The sequence below is a fragment of the Phyllostomus discolor genome, chromosome 3 (genome assembly GCF_004126475.2).
Source record: "Phyllostomus discolor isolate MPI-MPIP mPhyDis1 chromosome 3, mPhyDis1.pri.v3, whole genome shotgun sequence".
In the NCBI taxonomy this organism is placed as follows: Eukaryota; Metazoa; Chordata; class Mammalia; order Chiroptera; family Phyllostomidae; genus Phyllostomus; species Phyllostomus discolor.
Genome location: NC_040905.2, coordinates 34,191,990 through 34,214,442, shown reverse-complemented (window position 1 = coordinate 34,214,442; position 22,453 = coordinate 34,191,990). Strand labels below are relative to the sequence as shown.

General features: G+C 45.5%; 1 protein-coding gene across 2 annotated transcripts; it reads left to right on the top strand.

The window, feature by feature from the left end:
* Positions 1-17: 17 nt before the first annotated feature.
* On the top strand, positions 18-18,580 carry TRIP13 (thyroid hormone receptor interactor 13). 2 transcript variants are annotated; one of them, XM_036020302.1, is made up of 13 exons: positions 18-251; positions 1,041-1,201; positions 2,804-2,933; positions 3,848-3,903; positions 4,894-4,984; positions 6,201-6,273; positions 9,586-9,649; positions 10,419-10,505; positions 10,791-10,897; positions 13,936-14,089; positions 16,269-16,381; positions 17,191-17,260; positions 17,679-18,580. In XM_036020302.1, the coding sequence occupies exons 1-13, from the start codon at positions 224-226 to the stop codon at positions 17,772-17,774; spliced, it is 1,230 nt and encodes a 409-aa protein (XP_035876195.1). In that variant the 5' UTR covers positions 18-223; the 3' UTR covers positions 17,775-18,580. The 2 variants fall into 2 exon arrangements, with proteins under 2 accessions (XP_035876195.1, XP_028371144.1); XM_028515343.2 differs by having other exon boundaries at positions 1,036-1,201.
* The last annotated feature ends 3,873 nt before the right edge of the window (positions 18,581-22,453 follow it).

The window sequence follows — 22,453 nt, the reverse complement described above, 5'->3', positions numbered from 1 at the left end:
CGGGGCGCCGCGCGCGGCAGATTCAAAGCGCGGACGGGGCCGGCGGGCCTTTTGGCGGCTGTGGCGGAGGTGGTGTTGGATGTGGTGGCGGCGCCGGGCGTCCGGCGGCGGCCACGCTCGGCCCGGCTACTCGGTGCTCGTGGCTGTGACGGCGGAGCCATGGACCAGGCCGTGGGCGACCTGAAGCAGGCGCTGCCCTGCATGGCTGAGACGCCGACAGTCCATGTGGAGGTGCACCAGCGGAGCGGCAGGTGAGCCGGCCGGACCCGACAGGATAGGACCAGGGTAGCCCTGAGCAGATTCCGCACCTGCGTGGCCCCTACCGATAACACTCGGTCCAGACGCTGACCGGAGCTCACTGCGTCGGACTCGGTCCAGACTATCTGGCCTGACTCTGAACAGGACGGACGCGGTCCTGCCGGGCGCAGCCCAGGAAAGCTGGAAGTGGGAAGGGCCAGATACTCAAAAATTTTCAGTGCTCTCTCAGAACCAGTCAGCAGGGCCGTCAGGTGGCAAAAGGTGGGCCTAGGAGAGCCTTGAATGCCAAGCCAAAAAGTGTTAGGTTTCCTCAGGGTGAATGCCAGGCCTTGGACACTTGTTAAAATGCAGACTCCTGACCTGACCCCACAGCTGTGAGGTTTCCTTCTTTCACTAATAATAGGAAATAGCCAACATTTATTGAATGCTTACTATGTGCCAGGCATTATCCTAAACACTCAGAATGTATTGACTAATCTTCATAGTAGCTTAGTGTAGCAGGAAGTTTTGCTACTGCCCCATCTATCTGATGGAGAGCTGAGGCACAGAGTCCTTGGGCCGCTGCTCCGGGGCCACACAGCTGGCAGGCAGTAATGAGTGACTCTAGCTTTGATCCCCAGGCTGCCGCTTCCTCCTCCTTTGTTCTTAAGTGCTGCACTTTCTTATGTATACCCTGATTTCTTAAAAAAAAAACACACACACACACAAAAAACCACTATTGTTAAAGTCTTGTTTCTTAACCTAGAACTGATCTGTGTGTTTTGTATGTTTGTCCAGCACAGCAAAAAAAGAAGATATAAAGCTGAGTGTTAGAAAGCTACTTAACAGGCACAATATTGTGTTTGGTGATTACACGTGGACTGAGTTTGACGATCCTTTTCTGACCAGAAATGTGCAGTCTGTGTCTATTGTTGACACAGAATTAAAAATTAAAGACTCACAGGTAAGTTATTAACTTCCAGGGGGAAGAAACAATTAACCTATAGCTGAGTAGGAAGTTGGTGCCCTGAATGTCTGCTTGCTGCCTTGGTAGCGTGTGTCAGAAACGGGTTTGCTTTGATTACCTGTTGGTTTGACTACCGGACAAGTACTGGCTCTCTCACAGGAGCCAGATGCAGGGAGTAGACATGGCCTCGGGGTCTGCATGCTGTCAGTGCAGTCGGAGAGACTGGGAACCAGGAACTAGATTGCAGCACCATAGAACAGAGGGCTGCGCTGATGAGGCCTGTGAGCCTTCTCTTGTGTTCTTTCAGTAAACTATTTTATGGGTGCTCAGCATGGGTGTTAGGACCGTAGGATGTGTGGGGACAGCGGAGATGAGGAAAAGGGCTTGCCTTCTTGAAGCCCTTCATCTAGCCCACCGTACAGACTGCCTCACCCACCATCTTACAGAGTTCACGTGTGGGAGCTAAGGAGAGCTTTGTGTAACTGTGGAGGAGTTGTGGCAGGTGTACCACTGTAAAAACAACCCAAAGTGCCCACTTCGGGAACATGCACCTCTGATACCTGGGCAATTTCTCTTCTTATGGAGAGTCAATTTGGAAGAATTGGTGTGGCACTAAAATAATGCTTACGTGGTGGACCTCCCCACTCTTATATTACGACCAGTATTTGTTACATTGTTGGAGTTTTATCCATACTGATATCTGATGCCATTGTACTCAATTTTGGCCAGCCTGGGAGGGAAATGGAGAACTTCCCAATACTTGTTGAGGGACAGTTAGCACAGCCTAACTGGAGGACGTGGGTGCTACCCTCTAAACATCTTTGATTGCAGATTCACCTCAAGGAATTTATCTGAGCAGATAATTGTGTAATTTTGTAGAGATGTGTGAATAAGTATTATTAATAGTAGCTAACAATTTGAAATATTTTAACGATCCATAAGAGATTGGCAAACATCTGACACATTTACACCAAATGTGATATAACCATGAAAAAGATTTCTATCTACCAATGTAAAATGTCTCTAAACTCTAGTAAGTGGGGAAAGCATGATAGAAAACTGATAGAATCACTTTTGTGGAATTGTTATAGATTAACATCTATGAGGTTGGATGTTGGGAACTTTGATATTTTCTATTCTATATTTGCAATTTTTTCAACATACATCTGTTCCTTTTGTAACTATAAAAACAATAAAGTTGTTTTTTCAGAGCGATATTAGACCCTAAAAGGGGAGAGGGGATAAACATGTTTAAAAGAGCTAATTCTAAAGCTAATAAAAGAGCTAGTTTTAAACATATTGCACCTTCAGTCTTTATTTTTGGATTTTAACGTTAAAAATGGACTTTAGAGTCCTGGTCACTGTGGCTCAGTTGGTTGGAGCATTGTACTGTAAAGTGAAAGGTCATGGTTCATTTCCTGGTCAGGACATGTGCCTGGGTTGCAGGCTCAGTTCCTAATTGGGGCACATACAAGAGGCAGCAGATTAAAATCCTTACCCATGTTCTTGGGTAAGGATTTTAAAAAATGGACTTCAGAATTAAAAAATGAGTGGTTTTTCCATTTGTGTAGATTTATTTGATTTTCCTTCTCATCATAGCCCATCGATTTGAGTGTGTGCGATATTGCACTTCATATCTTCCACCTGAGTGAAGATGGCCCCACCAGTGAAAATTTGGAAGAAGAGACAGAAAATATAATTGCAGCAAATCATTGGGTTCTACCTGCAGGTATGTGATAGTAACAGTAAGTGGAGCATGCTGAGTCCATGAGGTCAGAGGGTGACACATACCTCAGACTTGCCAAGTCAGTTAGCCAAAGAGATTTTGTTTTGTAGGCCTTCGGGGCATCTTATTTCTTATAAAATGGTGAGTATATTACAATAGAGTAAGGTAGAGGATTCCTTTGGACTGGTTCTTCATAGATGGTATTTATTGAGAATGTAAACTGTACTCTTCTTTCCTGCCCATTGGTCAGTTCTGCTGGCCTCCTTCCTCCTACTGTCTTGCTGTTTGTTTGTGGACTTGCCATTGTGTTCTTGCGGGCAGGGTTAACTCTGTCATCAAGTTTTATGTCTGATGTCCTAATGGCTAGATTAGACCCTCTGGTCTGCCTTGCCCAAGTGTTGGCTTATAGCAGGGGTGACAGACTCACATTTTCACCAGGGGCCTCATCAGCCTCGTGGTTGCCTTCAAAGGGCCGAATGTAATTTTAGCACTGTATATATAAATGTAACTACTCTTCAACAGTTAAGCGAGAGCTTGGCTCTGCCACCAGGTGGAAACAGTGCCAGGCCAGATAAAACAAGGTGGAGGGCCTTGTGTTTGCCACCTGTGGCTTATAGGGAGAGGGGTGGATTCAGTCTGCGCTGTGTACAGTATGGGTCCACAAAAGATGACTGTGCATAATAACATGACAAAAAATAATTCTTAACCAGTTATTATTTGTCAGAAGTCCTATGTAACTGGCATTTATTTTACATATTTAATTTCAAAAAAAATTTTAAAAATGTAACTTCCCTGTAATCATACACTTAGCATACCACATGTGGAACAGGAGAGAGAATTGGTGGCCCAGGACAGATCTAGCTGGTGGGTGTAATGCTTGCTTTTCTAAAGTAAGTTTTTGTTTTATTCTGTCACAGCTGAATTCCATGGGCTGTGGGACAGCCTGGTGTATGATGTGGAAATCAAATCTCACGTAAGTTGCACTTTTTCCCCAAAAGTTCCTGTTATTTGTAGTGGAATCATTATTGTGTTGCTCTCCAGCACCTCTGAGCTCTTTGACTCAAATGGGCTTTTGGGAGCCACTGTCTGCCAGCAGCCAGGATTCCAGATGTCTATCCTCTGGGATTGCTCCTAGGTAGACTTGGTCTCTGGGGCATTCCCTGAGGGGGAAAAGGGAGGGTGCCGAATGTGAAGACAGCTTCAGTGGAGTTTCACTCTTAGCAACCCATGGGGGCTGAGGGGACTCTGCCACAGGGCACACAGAGCAGCTGGACAGGATCAAGCAAGTACCAGCGTGTCCGAACCCCCTTCAGGGGGAAGGGTCCTTCTGCATGGTGTGGGGGACACTAGAAGTCTATATCCTGTCCCTCCACACTGCTCTAGGCAGCCACAGTGAGACAAGGGAGTCTTGGCTATTGCTATTTTTTAGTAAGTGTGCTGTGTGCTTGCCTACTGCTCCTATTTGATAAGTCCCTTAATTATTTTTTTAAAAGATTTATTTATTTATTTTTAGAGAGAGGGAAAGGGAGGGAGAAAGAGAGAGAGAGAAACATCAATTGGTTGCCTCTTGCATGTCCCAGTTGGGGACCTGGCCCACAACCCAGGCATGTTCCCTGACTAGGAATCAAACCGGTGACCTTTCGGTTCTCAGGACAATGCTCAACACACTGAGACACACCAGTCAGGGTGAGTCCCATAGTTATTTTGTGTGATCTCGGCTTTCTAAATAAAAGTGTCTTTGTGTTTATCCTTTTTGCTTGTAATAGTAATAGCCAGCACTTATCCTCTTCTGTTTTAAGTTACCTTCTAAAATGAAAGTTTGTGATATATCCAGGAAGTGTTTGATGGAGGCAGTCACTGAAAGGCTGTCTTTCTTCTGTCCCGGCTGATCATGTAGGAGCACACATAGTGGGAGCCTTTGCCTGTTGGCTTCTTTATCTGTATTTTTCCTTTCTCCACTCAGCTGCTGGATTATGTGATGACAGCGTTACTGTTTTCAGACAAGAATGTCGACAGCAATCTCATCACCTGGAACCGGGTGGTGCTGCTTCACGGTAAAGCATGTGGGGTTGCATTTTATAAGACAGACTGTGTGATGTCAGGCTTTACTCCTACCTTTGTCCTTCTGTAAGGAGTTACAGCAGTTTTGTTCTGGTGGAGCCAGAGTTGTCCTAAAATGTTCCTTCTTTGTGAAGCCTATGCAGCTCACATTACTCTGAACATTTGTTATGTGACCCTTTATTTGGCAGCCACTCAGTTACTGCCTTCTGACTTTTTTATATTATTATTAAACTTTTCAATTAACTCTTATTTCCCCAACTGATCATAAACTCCTGAAAAGAAATTGCCTTGTGTTTCTTTGTAATATTCTCAGAGCTTTGCTTTATGAGTAGTAAACTACAAAACCCTGATTTACAGAAATTCTGTCTGGTTCTTCTCTGAGGAAAATAGTGGGTATTTTTCTTAAAATTGGATGGAAAGAAATCTGAGGTACCCAAATTATAGTGATGTAGGAATTCAGAGTAACCTCTTTATGCCAGTTAATAAAGGTATTTCAATTATTTTTCATTTAGAACCTGTTCTATATTTTCTCTTTTGTTATTCAATATGTTTGCAGAAAATCAGAGTTCAACATGTCAGCATTTTCTGTTAGATGCATTTGTTCTTCTGCATTGGTCGCCACAGAACCTCTACAAGGCATGCTAAGTGACACACAGAGCAAGAAGCTCTACATCCAAGGGTCCTCACCTGCATCCTTGGGTTTAGTGTGGGGTGCAGGCCCAGGGAGAAATATCCGTAGTGAAAGACAGTGCTGCAGTGGGCTGCAGACACAGCAGGCTTCAGTGCCTGAATCCTGATGATTAGCTGGAAAGGTGTGTTTGACCTTTGAAAGGTGCCACATTAGAGGATGTGTGGGGACAAGAAGGGTGTCCGTGAAGACATTAGAAAGGAAATGCAGTGATCGCTTAGACGGCTGAGTGGGCCCCTGGGCCCCAGAAGCAGGGTGTGTGCTAGTAGCAGTGGAAGGTAAGACCAGAAATACAAGTTAACTTCATATTAGAAAGAAAGAGGGCAAGACTTTTAAAGTGTATTGGTAATATTTTATGGCACTTATTCTGCTAGCAGACTTCATTGTGAGTTAATAGGCAGTGCTTGTAATAACATAGTATTGAACTCTCTGCTTATTTTGTATTCTGTGGAAAATGTAACTGCTGTTTTAAGAAGTTTGGTACAGCACTGACACACGTATTTGCTTTAATTTTGTTACAGGTCCTCCAGGAACTGGAAAAACATCCCTGTGTAGAGCCCTGGCTCAGAAATTGACCATTCGACTTTTAAGCAGGTACCTTGGATGATTTGAAAGAGGGAAGTAGCAGGAATGGATTTCCTGCTTTCCCTTTATAATAAGTTATCTTTATTTTTTAATAACTTTATATGATAAGTAAGGTCCCTCCGAATGTAAATTAATTGCTCTATATTCAACATAGTCTTGAGTTACGATTTCAGTTTTTTGAAATTTATGGAGACTTGCTTAATGACCAGCATGTGGTCTGTCCTGCTGACCGTTCATGTGCACTTCGGAGAACGTGTTTCTGCTCTTCTCGGGTGGTGTGTTTTGTGGATGTCAGCTCAGGGTACTTGATGTCCCTGCTGATGATCTGGTCTGCTATTCCATCGCTTACTGGACAGGAATGGCCAAGCCTCGTCTCTTTCTCCTTGATTTCTGTCTTTTTTCAGGTTTATGGTTTCATCACCTTTGGGAAATAGTTGACCATTATTTTATCAACTAATTTTCTTGCTGCCCCCCCGCCCCTTTTCTGAGAGGACATTTGCATGTTAGCCTGCATGATATTGTTTCACAGGCAACTGATATGCTTTTTTGTTTTTTTCAGATACAAAAGTTTTTCTCTTTGTTTTTCATTTTGGACAGTTTTCTACAGTATCTAATTTGCTTTTGATTCCAGTCAGTAACATTTTTATTTCTGATTGTGAATTTTTTTCCTCTGGGTTTTTCTTTGATTCCTTTTATACTTTTCACCATGTTCTGTTAAAATCCTTGAGGAATTTATAATAACTGTTTTAATGTTCTTGTTGACTAAATTCATAACCATTATTTCTGAGTCTATTGTATTTCTTCTGGTTACAGGACACATTTTATGCTCTTGGCATGTCAGGTAATTTTTGTTTGAATGTGGACTTTGTGATTTGAAGTGTCTGGGCTCTGTAAAGACTGTTGGGTCTTGTTTTGGTAGGCATTTCAGTTACTCATGACTTACTGTGATTCTTTTGAGGTTTGTTTTTAAGCTTTAAGCTTTGTTAGCGAGGGGTCTAAGTGTAGTGTAGTTTTAATTCTCAAGTGGTCCTCTGCTGGTGTCTCAGTTGAACACCTTGAATGAGTAAGAAGTATTCTCCACTTTGGCTCTCTGTGTGAGCTCTAGGGACCATTTAGCTCACAGATCTGGACAGCCTGCTCATAGGTGGATTTTCCTGCTCATAGATGTCCAGGTATTCAGTGAACACTTAGAGGGACCCCAGGATGATTTCTGGTGCTTTATTTCTGAAAATCTGCCTCCCCTCTGGACCTCTGCTCTCCATCTCCCTACTGCTTCAGGGTCCTTGAACTCTGACCTTTGTCTCCTCAATTCAGAGCAATGGCTTTGCTCTTCTTGGGTCCCTTCCAGGTGCTCCAGGCAGAAAGCCTGGTGATTGTGGTGCTTACCTTATTTCCTTTCTCTCGGGTCCTCTGGTGCCTGTTCTGCTGTCCAGTTAGTTCCCTTCATAGATGTTTCATTTATTCTGTCCAGTTCTGTAATTGGCAAAAGCAGAGGGTAAATCTGCTGCCTGTTAACTCCTGTTTGGATTTAGAAAAGGAAATCCTGTGAGATACAAATATTTACTTTCTTTTCAAAATGTCTCGTAAGTATTTTTACATAGGGAAATTGCTTTATTTTAACCCTTTATTTTATGTTTGGCAACTTGGCCTCTGTCTTGACATACTGAAATGTGTTTAAAGATGTCTAGGGGAAGTTTCCTAACACACCAGAGAGTGAAAATGTTATTACAAGAAATACAAGTTTTCCCAGTACTGTCATGCACCATATAACTACGTTTCAGTCAGTGGCAGATCACATATATGATGGTGATCCCATAAGCTGAAAAATTTCTATTGCCTGATGACATTGTAGCCGTCATAATGTCAGCGCACAATGCATTACTCACACGTTTGTGGTGATGCTGGTGTAAACAAACCCACTGGGCTGCCAGTCCTACAAGTGTATAGCATGTAGAATTCTACACAATACATAATATTTGATAATGATAATGAACAACTATGTTACTGTTTACGGCTTATATGTTACTGCTATGGTTTATATGTTTGCTATGTTTTTTATTGTTATTTTACAGTATACTCTTTCTACTTATGAAAAGAGTTTTCTATAAAATAGTGTGTATGCCTTGTTATGCTGGCTCCATACATCTTATGATTACTGCGTCTCTTGATGGCATCATTTTCTCTTGTGATTGATTTAATCCCATCTTGTTTTGCACAGCAGCAGGCTGGACAGGCGGGTAGCCCAGGGGCAGTAGGCTGCACCATAGTCTAGGTGTGTAGTGGGCTGTGCACTGAGGTCTGTGTAAGTGCCTCTGTGATGTTCTCCCAACAATGAAATCACCCGACTACACATTTTCTCAGAATATATCCCCGTCATGAAATGACACATTACTGTATAAAGTCCTAGAAATATATATTTATTTTGTGTCTTATAAATTGCAAAAAGAAGCCCTAGCAAGCATTTTTTGCTCACTTTACTTTGTCAAAATACTTTATAATTAATTAACTCTGTTTAATACTCAACCCAGTCCTTTATTTTGTTATATTGTCTATCTTTCCTCTCGCCTCTTTTGTGAACAGAATTAGTAAATGGTCTTGTTCTCTTTTTTAAATGGAAAGTCAGTGATACTTTTTGAAGGTAATTCTTTTCCTTCTGTGGACTTACGACATGAAAGAAACTGGAGAGGACTTTGGAGTCAGTTTCTGTCCTGTCTCAGTCTGGCTTCCTGTGTGAATCTACTCAGAACTAAGAGCGTCCAGACTTCTCGGCCATCTCCTGAGTGACTGGAGTGTTAGTGCTGGATGTCATTCAGTTAGTATGTAAGGTTCACTTTTTGCCATCTGAGCACCCAGGTTGCCAGTGTTTTGCTGGAAAACAAATTGTCACATTCTTTAATGTTTTGTGGAAGAAGGAAAAAACATTCAGCTCTAGCCAAAACTTCTTTTGCTTGTGTAGATTTACTTGCTGTATTAGTACCAGTGGTACTTTTTGAATGTAAATATAAATTACAAGTAGATTAAAACTTAGAGGGATTTTACTCTTGTTTTAATTCAAATGAAGGTATTATATTCAGTGTTAAATTTTTAATTTACTTTAACCAGAACTCTTGGTTGCATTCTGTTAGATTTTTTATACTTACTTAGAATGCAGATTCTAGGTACCTTGATTCTTTGTCAGTGATTATAATGACTTAACCAGTTAGTAATTCTGACCGTGCTGGGCAGCTGAAAGATGTATTTAATAAGCAAAAATGCCGCCACTGGGGATGCGGGAGGACTAATTTGCAAAGTAATTGTCTTAACTCTTTTTTGTCATCCTAGGTACCGATATGGACAGTTAATTGAAATAAACAGCCACAGTCTCTTTTCTAAGTGGTTTTCAGAAGTAAGTATTAATATTATAATTCTCTGGGCTGTCAGCCATGTAGTTGAAAAGGTGCCCTGTATATTAAGCAGACTTTCTGTGCAGCTGACTTTGTCGTCAGAGAAAACTTCTAGAGCTAAGTAGTAGCTTAGAAATAGTCTGAGGCCCGAGATGCTGGGCACATCCAGACCTTTGACTAGGTGGGACAGGACATTCAACATTGTGAAGGAGAGGCAGGCATCCTGATTTCTAACTCCTCGGCTGAGCATGCACTCCGGGCTCTGAGCCCTATTCAGCCATCCATGAACTGAGGGGCTTGGACAGGTGACATCACAGGTGTCCCTCACTACTGAAGTGCTCTGCTCCAGGCAACCCTGTCAGTAGGCCCTTCTGGTGGATGAGAGTGGGGACAGGGAATGTCCATAAGGGGTGTGCCCAGCTGGTTTGCATGTTTGCACCCATAATTCATCTCATCCCCAGTCGTGAGGACAGCTGGGAAAGGAAAAGGGTAAGAGGAAGGCAGACAAGTGAGCTATGTGGCCCTGGACAGGATTCGATGTGGGATCAAGTCTCAGTGTCCTGGCATGTGAAGCAGGGAGAGAAGGCATTTGGATTGATTGACTCCCACCCCTGCAGACCGGGTTTCTCTGATTTAGGGAGTTCTTGGAGGGCCGTCAGGAGACGGTGGGCTTGTGGGAGCACCTGGGGTCAGAGTGATACCAGGCCAGGAGATGTGTGCGCCAGGCAGCATGATGAATGCAGATCAACACTAAGTGTGTTTTGGTTTCAGAGTGGCAAGCTGGTAACTAAGATGTTCCAGAAGATCCAGGATCTAATTGATGACAAAGACGCTCTGGTGTTCGTGCTGATTGATGAGGTAGGCACATCCAGACATTAAACTTGTGATAGAGGAAATGCAAAACTGAATGCCTGTTACTGTTGCCAGGGTGCAACCAGCCCCGTGCTCAGTCCACCCTCCATCAGGCAGTCAGTATCTCATGCAACCCTGTCTTCCTTGGCATCCCACATGTTGAGCCCCTGGCACACCCAGGTGCCCATACACCCACTCATTTGTTCATTCACTTGTTCAGTTGATGTGTTCTGCAGCTGTCCTATGGGGCTAGTTACTGTGATTTTTGATCCACTTGCTCTGTCCCCACAGGTGGAGAGCCTCACAGCTGCCCGTAATGCCTGCAGGGCAGGCACTGAGCCTTCAGATGCCATCCGTGTGGTCAATGCTGTCTTGACCCAAATCGATCAAATTAAAAGGTAATATAGGCACATGCCACTTAACAATGGGATATATCCTGAGAAATGCATCATTAGGTGATTTGCTATTATGTGAACATCATAGAGGCGTTTACATACCCAGATGGCGTAGCCCACTACACACCTAGGCTATCTGATACAGCCTGTTGCTCCTTGGCCACAAGCCTATACAGCATGTTACTGTACTGAGTACTGTAGGCATTTGTAACACATGGTAAGTATTTGTGTCTGCACATACCTAAACATTGAAAATGTCCAGTAAAAATACAGTATAAAAGAAAAGTATACGTGTGCACTCATGTTGGGGGAACAAGGGGAGGGCTGTGGAGGGAAGCTCTGGAGGGAAAGCAGACATCAGGAAGAAGGAGGGAAGAGAGGATAGAAAAGGGAGAGCAGAGATCCAAAGACACCCGTAGACATAAAGCCTGAGACAAAAATAATAATAAAAGGAAGAAACAGGAAGGGAGAGGAGTGAGTTTGTGTGCATGTGTGTGTGCGTGTGTGCACAAGCACATGCAGGGGTATGTGGGCTCCTGGGCTCTCCTCCCTCACCACCTCTGGGGTCCCAGCCATGGACAGGTGCACAGTGAAAGGACAGCATGCTGAGCCTTCTCATCTATTTAAACCCCCCAGAGCTAGGAGTAAAATCAACACTGTAGTCAGGTCCAGCTTTTTCTTCTAACATCACAAGTCTTTTCCTTCTAATCCATTGTAATCTTACGGGACTACCATCAGATGTGCTGTTCCTGTTGAGAGAAGCACCATTATGTGGCACATGGCTCCAGAGGCTCTGACACACTGACCTTATGTGAGAAGTCACAGAGAAGATGTGTGAGGATCACACACCTCTGGACCCTGCGCCAGCTCTCCTAACTAAAAATGCCTCTGGCATTGAGTGTTTGTTCTTTTTCCACTTTTGAGGCATCATATACTAAATGCATTTTTTGGAAATTAAGCACTTTTTACTTGATTAAAGTATTAAAAATGTAGAACAGAGTTTGGGCATGGTGAAAACTCACACCCTGCAGAGAAACCTGAAATGAAGAGTGCACACTGCTGTGCTCATGCATCGGCTCCAGCACAACTAGGCATGTCGTGGTTGAAGGGCTGGCACTGGGCAGGGGGAGCATCACTTGCTCGCCCTTCGTAGGGCCAGATTTCATGTCTCCAAAGTCTAGTCTTACAGGGCCTGTACTCAATATACCCAGAACTCATCCAGCTTTAGGAAGAGACTCCTACTAACCTGCCTCACAAGGAAGTGATGTTGAAACCAGAGGATCCACCTGTTCTTTGCAGGACTTCAGAGCTCCCTCGGTCAACCAGAGTCCTCATGTTTGTTCTCTGGTGTCTCTCCCTGATTCCAGGGTGCCAGGGCTCCAAAGCATCATTCAGAAGCTAGCTAATTGAATGTGGAGTGACACAAATGAATTATGTTAAGGAATGTCTTATCTCAGGCTTCATCATTGTTTTGCCATAGCGAATATCTCTAGCTTCTTGGAAATGTAGTTATCTGTTGGGATCAACTGCAGAAGCCTCTTCTCACCCTTCTACAAGCAAGCCTTGTGGAAGGTGTAGCCCCTCCCTGTTGCTACTCCCGTTCTCTCTGACTGTCTGGTTTCTACCCCTACTATTACTCCTCTTTCACCCAAGTACTCACTTTCCTATTCCTGGAAATGTCCAGAGGATTCGGCTCCCCTGGCTGCATTATCCTGACTACGGCAGTTTCTGCTGCCAGTGATTCCCCGCTGTTTGTTCAGGGGTCTCCTGCATAGCCTGTTCATAGCCTTCAGTCCTCTAGCATCACTCAAGGTTCTGGTGGGCAAGCCCCCATCACAGGTCTTTGTGTCCACCATGACCAGACATCAGACATGCTCCCAAGTGGCTTGTTGGGCCCTGGAACCCCCAACTTCCTGGGCTTCCATGACACTGATGGCCGTGCCATGCACCCACTGCTCAGGCCAGGATGTGGGATCACCCTGACCCTTCTGTCATCAGGGTATGTAGGCTCAGGAAGGAACAGAGACACATGTGCCTCTGATTTCCCTCTTACCTTCCTCCCCTTACATTCTTCACATCCTGGTTCAGGTCTCTCTTTGGGTGATCCTTGCACAGCTGCCTTTGTATGGATCAGACCCTTGGTAACAAAGCCCATCCTGGGATGCATTTCCAGCCATGTGCTTCCTCTGCATCCCCACTTGGGTGCTGCACCAAGCAGCCTGCTCACTCGGCCTCTATGCCCGTCCCTTCTGCCCAGGCTTCTGGGACCCCTGTGCTCTCATCCCTGCCCTCATTTGGCTCGCCCTGCTCACCCTGCAGAGGGCCGCACACCTGTTGCCGGAGTCCAGGTGAAGCTGATCTTCCTAGATGTTCCCCTTATCACACAGCTGCCTGTGGACCATCTGTATGCTGATCATGGGCCCTGAGAGCAGTGTCACCACATCCCCTGTGCCCAAGCCCACCAGGCTGGGAAGCATATTCCCCAGGGCCTCTTGTGCCTGCACTGTGCTGGCCCATGTTGGTGAGCAGAATGATAATGGTGGCTCTCTTGTGGTGTTTGGAAGCTAGGGAGGAAAGCAGCTGGTAAAAGGGATAAATAATATAGCTCTATAGTATACTGGTGAGAGCTGTGTGATGAGCAGTTATGTGGCTGTGCTCAGGCAGGCAGGCAGGGGTGTGAGTGCTGGGGGATTAGATGTGGTGGTCAGGGATGCACTACAGAGATTAGGTCTTTTCTACAGTTGAAGGAAGTGAGGAAACAGCCAGCAGGTGTCTAGGAGAGCTTTTGAAAAGGCAGAGAAGGGACCAGAACAAAGGCTTCTGGAGAGTTGGCCTGGCATGCTGTGTTATGGCCAGGAGCTCAGAGTTGCAGGGCCTCAGGAGGCCCCGTGGACTCCTGTTGGGGCAGGAAGTGTAGCTAGCTGAACAATGGTTAAACGCGTGGAACCCTCAAGGGCATCTCTTGACATTCCCTGTGTAGAGTAGCATATTATCAAGTCACAGAGGCATGGGGTGACTGGTCCTCGCTCCTCTGTGTCCAGGCACTCCAATGTGGTGATTCTGACCACCTCCAACATCACAGAGAGGATTGACGTGGCCTTTGTGGACAGGGCAGACATCAGGCAGTATATTGGGCCACCTTCTGCAGCAGCTATCTTCAAAATCTACCTCTCCTGTTTGGAAGAACTGATGAAGGTATGTACTTTGATTTTGTTTTTTTTCTCTCTACTAACTAGTTTCTTATTTTTTTTAATTCCTTAGTGTAACTTAAAATAGCTAGTTTCAATGTGGAATACGGTATTTTGACATGGCATTAACCATTTTCTTAGATTGAAAATTTCAGTTTGTTCTATCGGGCAAGTTTTGTTAATTGTCAAAATATTATGGCCACTGACTTAGTATGTCACTCTTTGGCACAAAATATAATCATCATGGTTGTTTGATCCACCTGTAGGTGATGAGTGAATGGGAGGGGTGCGGGCTGAGGTCAGCATTCCTGGCAAGTTCTGGTTCTCATGGCCTTTGCGAATGACCGGTTCTCTGGGCCTCATTTTCCTCACCTGAAAGAAAATGGTAGAGGTCCTTGTTCATAAGAGGGTCATCCTGACTGGAGGGTCCTTCAGAATGAGGTCATCTGACTGGAGGTTGTTCACAGTGAGATGATCTGACTTGAGGTCATTGTTCACAGGGAGGTCATCTGACTGGAGGTTGTAGTTGAGAAGGTTAGTTAACTGAAGGTCATAGTTCACAGGGAAGTTATTCTTACTAAAGGTTCACAACCTGTCATGGACTACAGTGTTCATGTCCCTTTGGTCCCAGGTTCTAGTGATGGCAGTGAGCACAGCATCAGTGAGTACAGTATCACAGTCAGTCTCTTATAATACAGTCTAACAGAAACCTGGCATGTGCCCAGTGCCAGGAGCTCTGGGCGCTGGGGGGCCATGGGCGGTAACCAAGCCAGCCAACAAGTGGGCATTTACATGGTGATCATAGTGATGGCATTGTTGTAACTGCTGGTAGGGGGGGATGAACCCTCTCCTCCTTCCCCAGCCCTCATCCACCAGGATCCTGGCACCATGGATCTCGAGCTCCAACATCTTCAACAAGGATGACACAGCCTCTGTGACAGGGACAGGAGAGCTGCCCTCAGCTCTGGTTGCAGAGCTGGGGGAGCACTGTCCTGGCATGTGCATTCTGTCCTACATTTCTTTAGTGTGGGAGAGGGAGAGGGGCCCCATGGAGCTTAGATTTGAAACCCCAAGTGACCATCAGAAATGTCGTAATGCAGTATTGCTGCCAAGAAGCCAGTGTGATGGCAGATCCTGCCAAAGATCGCCAGGTGCTTTCAGTGTGCTGTCAGACTCTACTTGTGCTCTGAATCCAGGGGATGTCCTCAGGATTGGCCAGGTGCATGGACTTTTGCCCTCTGGGAGCTAGGCATGTGGCCAGGGGCAGTTTTTTTACAGAGTTTATAGGAAGTTAAGGCATTCCAATGTTTTGGTAGAGATTTGTCTAGTCCTGAAGGCTGAAATGTGATTTTTGCCCTGTCTTTTCAAGATCCTGAGGTCTGCCATTCTTATATGAGCCTGGAGGCCACCACTTGTCAATGGAGGGGTGGCAGGGGGGCAGCTCAGAGAAGGTACAGGGAGCCTGAGGAGGTCAGTCACTTAGGCGGGGGTTGGAACGTACCGAATACAAACCCTGTTTCTTAATTTTTCCCATGATCCTCACCAAACCTCCAAAATGTGTGGAGAAAACCATTCCTTCTCTCTCTTCTCTCCTGGCTCCTGAATTGAAACAGTTCATGTTAAAATTCAGTTAGTAGTGGTCATTGTAACAATCTGACAGTTCAGTGTGGCTACTTCGCAGGGCATCCAGTGTGCAGGCATGTGGACTACAAGGTGGACTGTGAGACTCAGACCTTTGGTCTGTGTTATTCCACCAAATGAGAGTCTTGTCTTAAAAACAACCAACACGGACCCTCCTTGGAAGGCGGGTGAAGTCCTGGCTCCAGGGCCTAGCTCTGCCTTCTACAGGTTGTGTCTCATCTTTGAGACCAAATACCAGACTGGACTCCCATGTTGGTGCATGGTAAGGACATATTTTGGCCAAAGAATAGAAGAGGCCAGGTTGCTGCTTGTTGCGGAGACATGTTTTGTTGTTTGTATTCTTGTCTTTGTTGGGAGAAGCAGGGAAGTATGTGGTGTGCATATGCGCCCACGGCCACTCGTGAAACGGGAACCGGCCTGTTTCCTGGTCAGCCATGTGTGTTTAATGACCCTGTTTGCATGTCTATGAGATGTGATGTGGATTATGTTCGTTCTCTCAGTGCTATTCTGTTGCTGACCACCTACATTCTGCCCCATCTTCTCAGTGTCAGATCATATACCCTCGCCAGCAGCTGCTGACCCTCCGCGAGCTAGAGATGATTGGCTTCATTGAAAACAACGTGTCAAAGTTGAGCCTCCTTTTGAGTGAAATTTCAAGGTGTGAATGAACCTCATTTTTGTAACTATGAAAAGCCCATTTGCTGTAGTAACAGGGAGTCAAAATTGACTGTAGCCATCTGGGGTAGTGGTTGTGGGGTCAGAGAACAGGGATTTGAATCACAACTCATCACTCACAGGCTGGGGGAGCTTTGAGAGTCTCAGCCCCTTTGGGGCCAGGCTCCTGGACCAGAGGATGGAGGTCCAGGGTCTGTAGTGCTTCCATCTCAGGTGGCTTCGGGGGTCAAGGGAAGGTGGGAAAATGGAGCAGATCCTTGAAGGACAGTTAGAATCAAATAAACTGGACAGAACTCTGGAAGGCTATGGGCAGATACCACGTGTGCAGGGACTTCAGTGGGTTATATGCTGAGGGCTGAGTAAGGGAAGCTTCCAAGTCCTGACCAGAGAGTTTGAAGTTTATTCTGAGGCCATGAGGCATGTGGAAGGTTTTGAACAAAGGGATAGCATAAAGAACAGTATTTTTAAAAGATTTTTTTATTATTATTATCTGTTGAAGAGATGGGACAGAGGGGAACAGTTCAGAGGTTTGTATAAAAATTAATAAAGATGTGAGGTAATCCATGTCACTGGGCAGGCATCGTAGTCCCTGAGCACAGTGGTGCCTGTAGGTGGCCCATGAGGGCGGCAAGGACTCTGTCCTACTTGGAGCAGTAGCTGAGGACTAAGGGAGACCAGCCCCACTTGCAGGGTTGGAGAAGGGATGTTCAGAGACACAGCTGGGGGAAGTAGTCTTGAAACACACAACTGTTCACATGGAATTGATGTCCCCGAACTTGGTTACATTTACAGGAAGAGCGAGGGCCTCAGTGGCCGCATCCTAAGAAAACTCCCTTTCCTGGCTCATGCACTGTACATTCAGGTATGTTTTCCACAGCCATCCTCTGCCTCTGGGTACTTTTCCCACCCACTCCTTCCAGCAGGGTGTGGCCTTGCTAGGAGTCACAATTTCATTGGGGTGGATGTCTGCCTTATTTTACCTCAGTTTCTAAAGGGACAGTCTCCTGGGGCTGTAGGAGGCTCTAGTCTTGATGCCTTAGCCGTGGAGCCCTCTCACGCCCTTTAGGAGGAGGTGGCCGTGCCGTAAATCTCTGCTCACACACACCGAGAGCTCACATCCAAGCCTCAGAGGTACTCGTGCCCCTCAGATCTGAGCTTAGCTCACACAGAACAGCGGCCTGGAGTTGCCCACTCTGCTGTCTGCATCAAGGATGGGGTGGGTGCTGCCGGTGGCCCCCAAGGGTGAGGGTCACCCCATTGACTCCTGCATATTTTTCTAGGCCCCCACCGTCACCATCGAGGGCTTCCTGCAGGCCCTTTCCCTGGCAGTGGACAAGCAGTTTGAAGAGAGAAAAAAGCTTTCCTCTTGTGTCTGATCTGGGCTCCCCCACCTGTGGTTTCCAAGTCATGAACATAAGCAGTGAGGTCACTTTCTCAGACATCTTTGTACAACATGGCATAGACCTGCAGAGCCAAGCGTTGTTGAAAGGAGTGTGCTGTATTCACATATTTTTAAATGCATATTAGAAGGCAAATGCATACTAGGAGGCCTGTCATTTTCAATGTTTTGAAGGGTGATATAGGTCAAGTTCTCTTGGCTTTTTGTAAAGAACTGCTTAGATGTGTTTATTTCATCCTGCCTGCAGTTGATCAGACACAAAATATTGACAAATTTTGTTTAAAAATGATGATTAATATAGATTAGGGAAACGAGAAATTTTATCGTTATAAATAAGAATGTGGTCATAGCATTAAAAACATACACATCACTCAAGATAGAAGGCAGCATTTGCTCTCTGAGGTGAGCTTGTCTTATTTAATACAGACATTTCAGACTATTTAATGAATAAGGAAACCTATTCTTGTGTTACTGACAGAAATCAAGAAAAAAATTCTAGGCAGTGTTCTTCATAATAGTCAGACATGGTCCACTTTGTGGGAAAGGTGCAACCCTCGGTGCTCATTTGAAATGTGTATCTAATGCCCCTCCTGACCAGCACAGGCGAGCAGTGCAACAGTACTTCTCCCTGTTCTGTTGAGTAACACTATCAGAGTTCAAATGAAAATTCACGTTAACAGATGTGAAAATTGGAATATTCCACAGAGTATTATGTTTTGCTTTTATCTTATCTCATGCTAAAATAAATTTTATATTAGTGTTTTGTACACATTTTTAAAAGAACCTCTTAAAATGTTACCTTTTGTTATATAACTTTTTAAGTATTAAAAAAAATTTCCAGAATTTTCTCATTTTGTTTCTTTTATTGCTCCCAACCTCTTTGAATATTATTTAAAAATTACTCACATGATTACTTAATTTTTAACCTGTTTTATGCTTTGAGGATAAAGGCAGAAGAGACTGTGCCATTTTATGGGGACTGCACACACAGCTGTGGGGAGGGGCTCTCAGGCTGCGTGGTGGTAGACTCCTAAAGCCACGGCCACACGGGCTTTGTCTCTGTGCTGTCTACCAGCCTTGGCTTAGCCAGATCCAGAAACACATCCAGTCTCTTCTGCCTTGGAGCCAGGGTCTGGCTCTCTGGTTTTCCAAAGACCCTGTAATGGGGGTGAAGGTGGGGTTTGTGGGCACCAAGGAAGAAGGGGGTGGGACATTCCATGCCTTAAGTATTGAGGCTGGAGTGGACAGGGACCATGAAACAACTTTATTTTATGGGTTTACTGCTGAAATACCCAAAGTCCAGGTATCCAGGTGGAAGGAAGGGGCCCAGCAGGAGAGGGAGAGCCCCAGGTGCTGTGGATAAAGCAACAGACACAGCAGAGGAGACAGCCAGGGGGACAAGAGCTCAGAAGGAGATGGGGCAGGGCCTTAGAGTCCAGGCCCTGCTGGCTGAGGATGAGAGATGTGTGAGGGCGGGAGGTCCATCTACCAGATCTAGAACCATTTCCCAGAAAGTGGGTTCTAGAGCTCTGTGTGTGGCTGACACATCTACACGTGATCCACTAGAGGGCGACACCACTCCACGGGATGTGACCCAGGGAGTTCAGGGCCCACTAAGGCCCCAGGGTAGAAAGCAAGTTCAACAGAGGTGACCAGCCAGGCCATGTGTTCCTGTTCAGGCCCCGAGGCTCCCCTCTACTTTCCCCACAAGTTGTGTATGTCCATGTGCTTATATGTATGCACATGTGTATCTGTGCCTGAGTTCATGGAGATGGACATCTGCGTGTGTGTGTGTGTGTGTGTGTGTGTGTCTGCAGGGGAGGGGACAGGGTAGCACAGGAACACAAGTGCTCTCAGCACATCATTCCTTCTCAGGACCTAGCTCACTAGACCTGTGTAAAGAGAAGAGACATAGGCCATCCCTATACCCACCCGTCCTCCCAGAAGAGGCACCTGCTTCTGATGGGAAGGCCAAGGTATGGGGGTGGGTCATACCTGGGCCCCCAGGTAGAGGACACAAGACCCAGGCTCTTGACCCTGCGTTGGCTGCCATGGGCACTTTCTGAGATGCAGTGAAAATCCCTGAGATGCACATTGCCTGGCAAGGCTAGATGTTGCCGTTGGCCCAGGGCAAGGATAGGGATGGGTTGCCCTGCCCATGAGAAACAGGTTTGTGAAGGGGTGGGTGTAGCTGTGTTCCTGGTGTGGGCCACTAATTCCTCATTAGTGACGTGGGCCAGGGCACTGTCCCCAGGAAGTCCACAAGGTCTACTCAAGTCTGGGGAGACTGAGTACCATCCAGGGAACATGTGCATGTGACCACATCTGGTCCTGTCTGAGTGCTCCAAATTGGTGGGCATGAGCCATGGACCTGACCCCCATGGGGCGCTGCAGCCATGAGGCCACACCTGACGTGGAGGTGCAGGGATATGCTGATGGAACCACTGCTTAGCCAAGCCTGAGGGAGTCTGGTGGTCATGCTACGGTCCTCAGTTTCTCCAGGGTCAGGCTGCTATTGAACATTGAGGGCTGGTGCACCCTGCACCCTGCCTCCCATGTGGAGTTTTCTGAGGTTTCCACTTGGCCTTCCCCACTAGGATGGCTCTCATCCCCAGGCAAGGATCCACTTGGGGCAGTCATCACTGCCAACTGTGTCAATCTTAAAGATACAGTGATAGATACATGGAGCAGGGGAAATGCTGCAGTCAGCTCCTGGTAACACCAACCCCAGCTCACAGAGGTGGCCCTGGGCCTCATCCACACAGGCCTTGAGGCCAGAGAGAGTTGGCAGAGGGTTATGCTTTTTTTTAATCCTCACCTAAGGATATGCTTATCGATCTGAAAGAAAGAGAAACATTGACCAGTTGCCTCCCCTATGCACCCTGACTGGGGATGGAACCCATAACATTTTTGGTGTATGGAAAATGACACTCCAACCGAGGGAACTAGCCAGGGCAGGTTATACTTTTCTTTCCCCCCAGGGGAGAATAACTAGATTCTATTTGGAACAATCCGTAATGCCAAATGAAGGAAGGATGAGACATTTTAGAATAAATAAGAATTCAAATAGTTTTTTTAAGACATCACTTTCTAACTTGCCCTATTCTCTCTTTGGACACTTTCTTTTCTTTCTATTTTTTTTTAATTGTTCAGTTATAGTTGTCCCCATTTCCCACACCCCACTCCATTGCTCTCCCTTGCCCCATCTAACTCCTACTCCCCAAGATATCCCCACTCCATTGTCCTTGTCCATGGGTCCTTTGTACATGTTCCTTGACTTGACTTTTTCCCTTCTTTCCTCCATTATCCCCTTCCTCCCTCCCTTCTGGCCACTGTCAGTTTGTTATTTCCATGTCTCTGTTCTTTTTTGCTCTTTTGTTAGTTGTGTTGATTAGTTTCTATTTATAGGTGAGATCACAGGTTATGAGTGGAGGTGTAGAAAAGCCAGTGCCTAACTTTGGGGAAATTACTCTGGGTACAACTGGGAGCTATTGCAATAAGCTGATGACCCTAACCCTGGGGAAAATGAGGTGACATAGAAGCAGGTAGAGATGCATGACAGGGTGGGCTGGAGAGGACTCGCCAAGGAGATGGCAGACAGAGATGGTGTTCTCCAAGTCCCATCCCTGATCATGTAGCACATTTTTCCAGCTTCCCTTGAGTTAGTGTGGCCTGTGGAAGTAAGGGATGGGATACATAGAGCTTTTGAGGACAGACAACCTGAGCCACTTGTGGAAAGTGATGTAGCCTCCCCAGGCTAAGCCCGACTGAGTGGATGAAAGTGGCCCCCACACTGCCACCCCCTGTGCTATGAACAAGAACTGACCTCACTGAGTTTAGCCATCACATACCTTCCCTCTGGGTTGATGCTTCTTCTCACACCTTCTGTGGAGAAGGCACAGTGCAGTAAATAATATCCAGAACTGAATGTGATGATTACATACTCCTGCCATACAAGGCCAGTGAGGCCTGGATTTGGAGGCTCAACTACCTAGTACAAGGCAACAACTGAAGTTCCAGATGAGAAGGTGGTGACTCTCTTTGGCACTTGCTGGGACTCCTATCACCATGATTTTGCTACTGAAAAACTTTCTCTTTTAGCCGAATTATCATTTATGACCAGAAATGTTGTTTCTCTATTACCTGAGTTATCATTTAAGGCTGGAAACCCTCTTTCTCAATTATCTGAGTTACATTTATGACTAAAAACATTTTGTTCTCTATTATCTGAATTATCATCTATGACTGAAAATGCTTCTCTATCACCTGACATCATTTGATTGAAGACATTATATTCTCCTGGGTTATCATTTATTACAGGGAACCTAATTCCTCTATAACCTGAGTTATGATTTATAACTGAAATCATTTTGTGCTCCATCACCTCAAGTATAATTGATGACTGGAAATGTTTATCACATGAGTTATAATTTATGACTGGAAACATACTTCTTCTATAACCTGAGTTATTATTTATGAGTGAAACCATTATATTCCCTAAGACCTGAGATATTATGACTAGAAACCTTCTTCATCTAAAATTTGAGATATCACATGACTGGAATCATTTTGTTTATAATCACCTAAATTGTCATTTATGACTGGAAATATTGTTTATCACCTGAGTTATGATTTATGACAGGAGACATTCTTTCT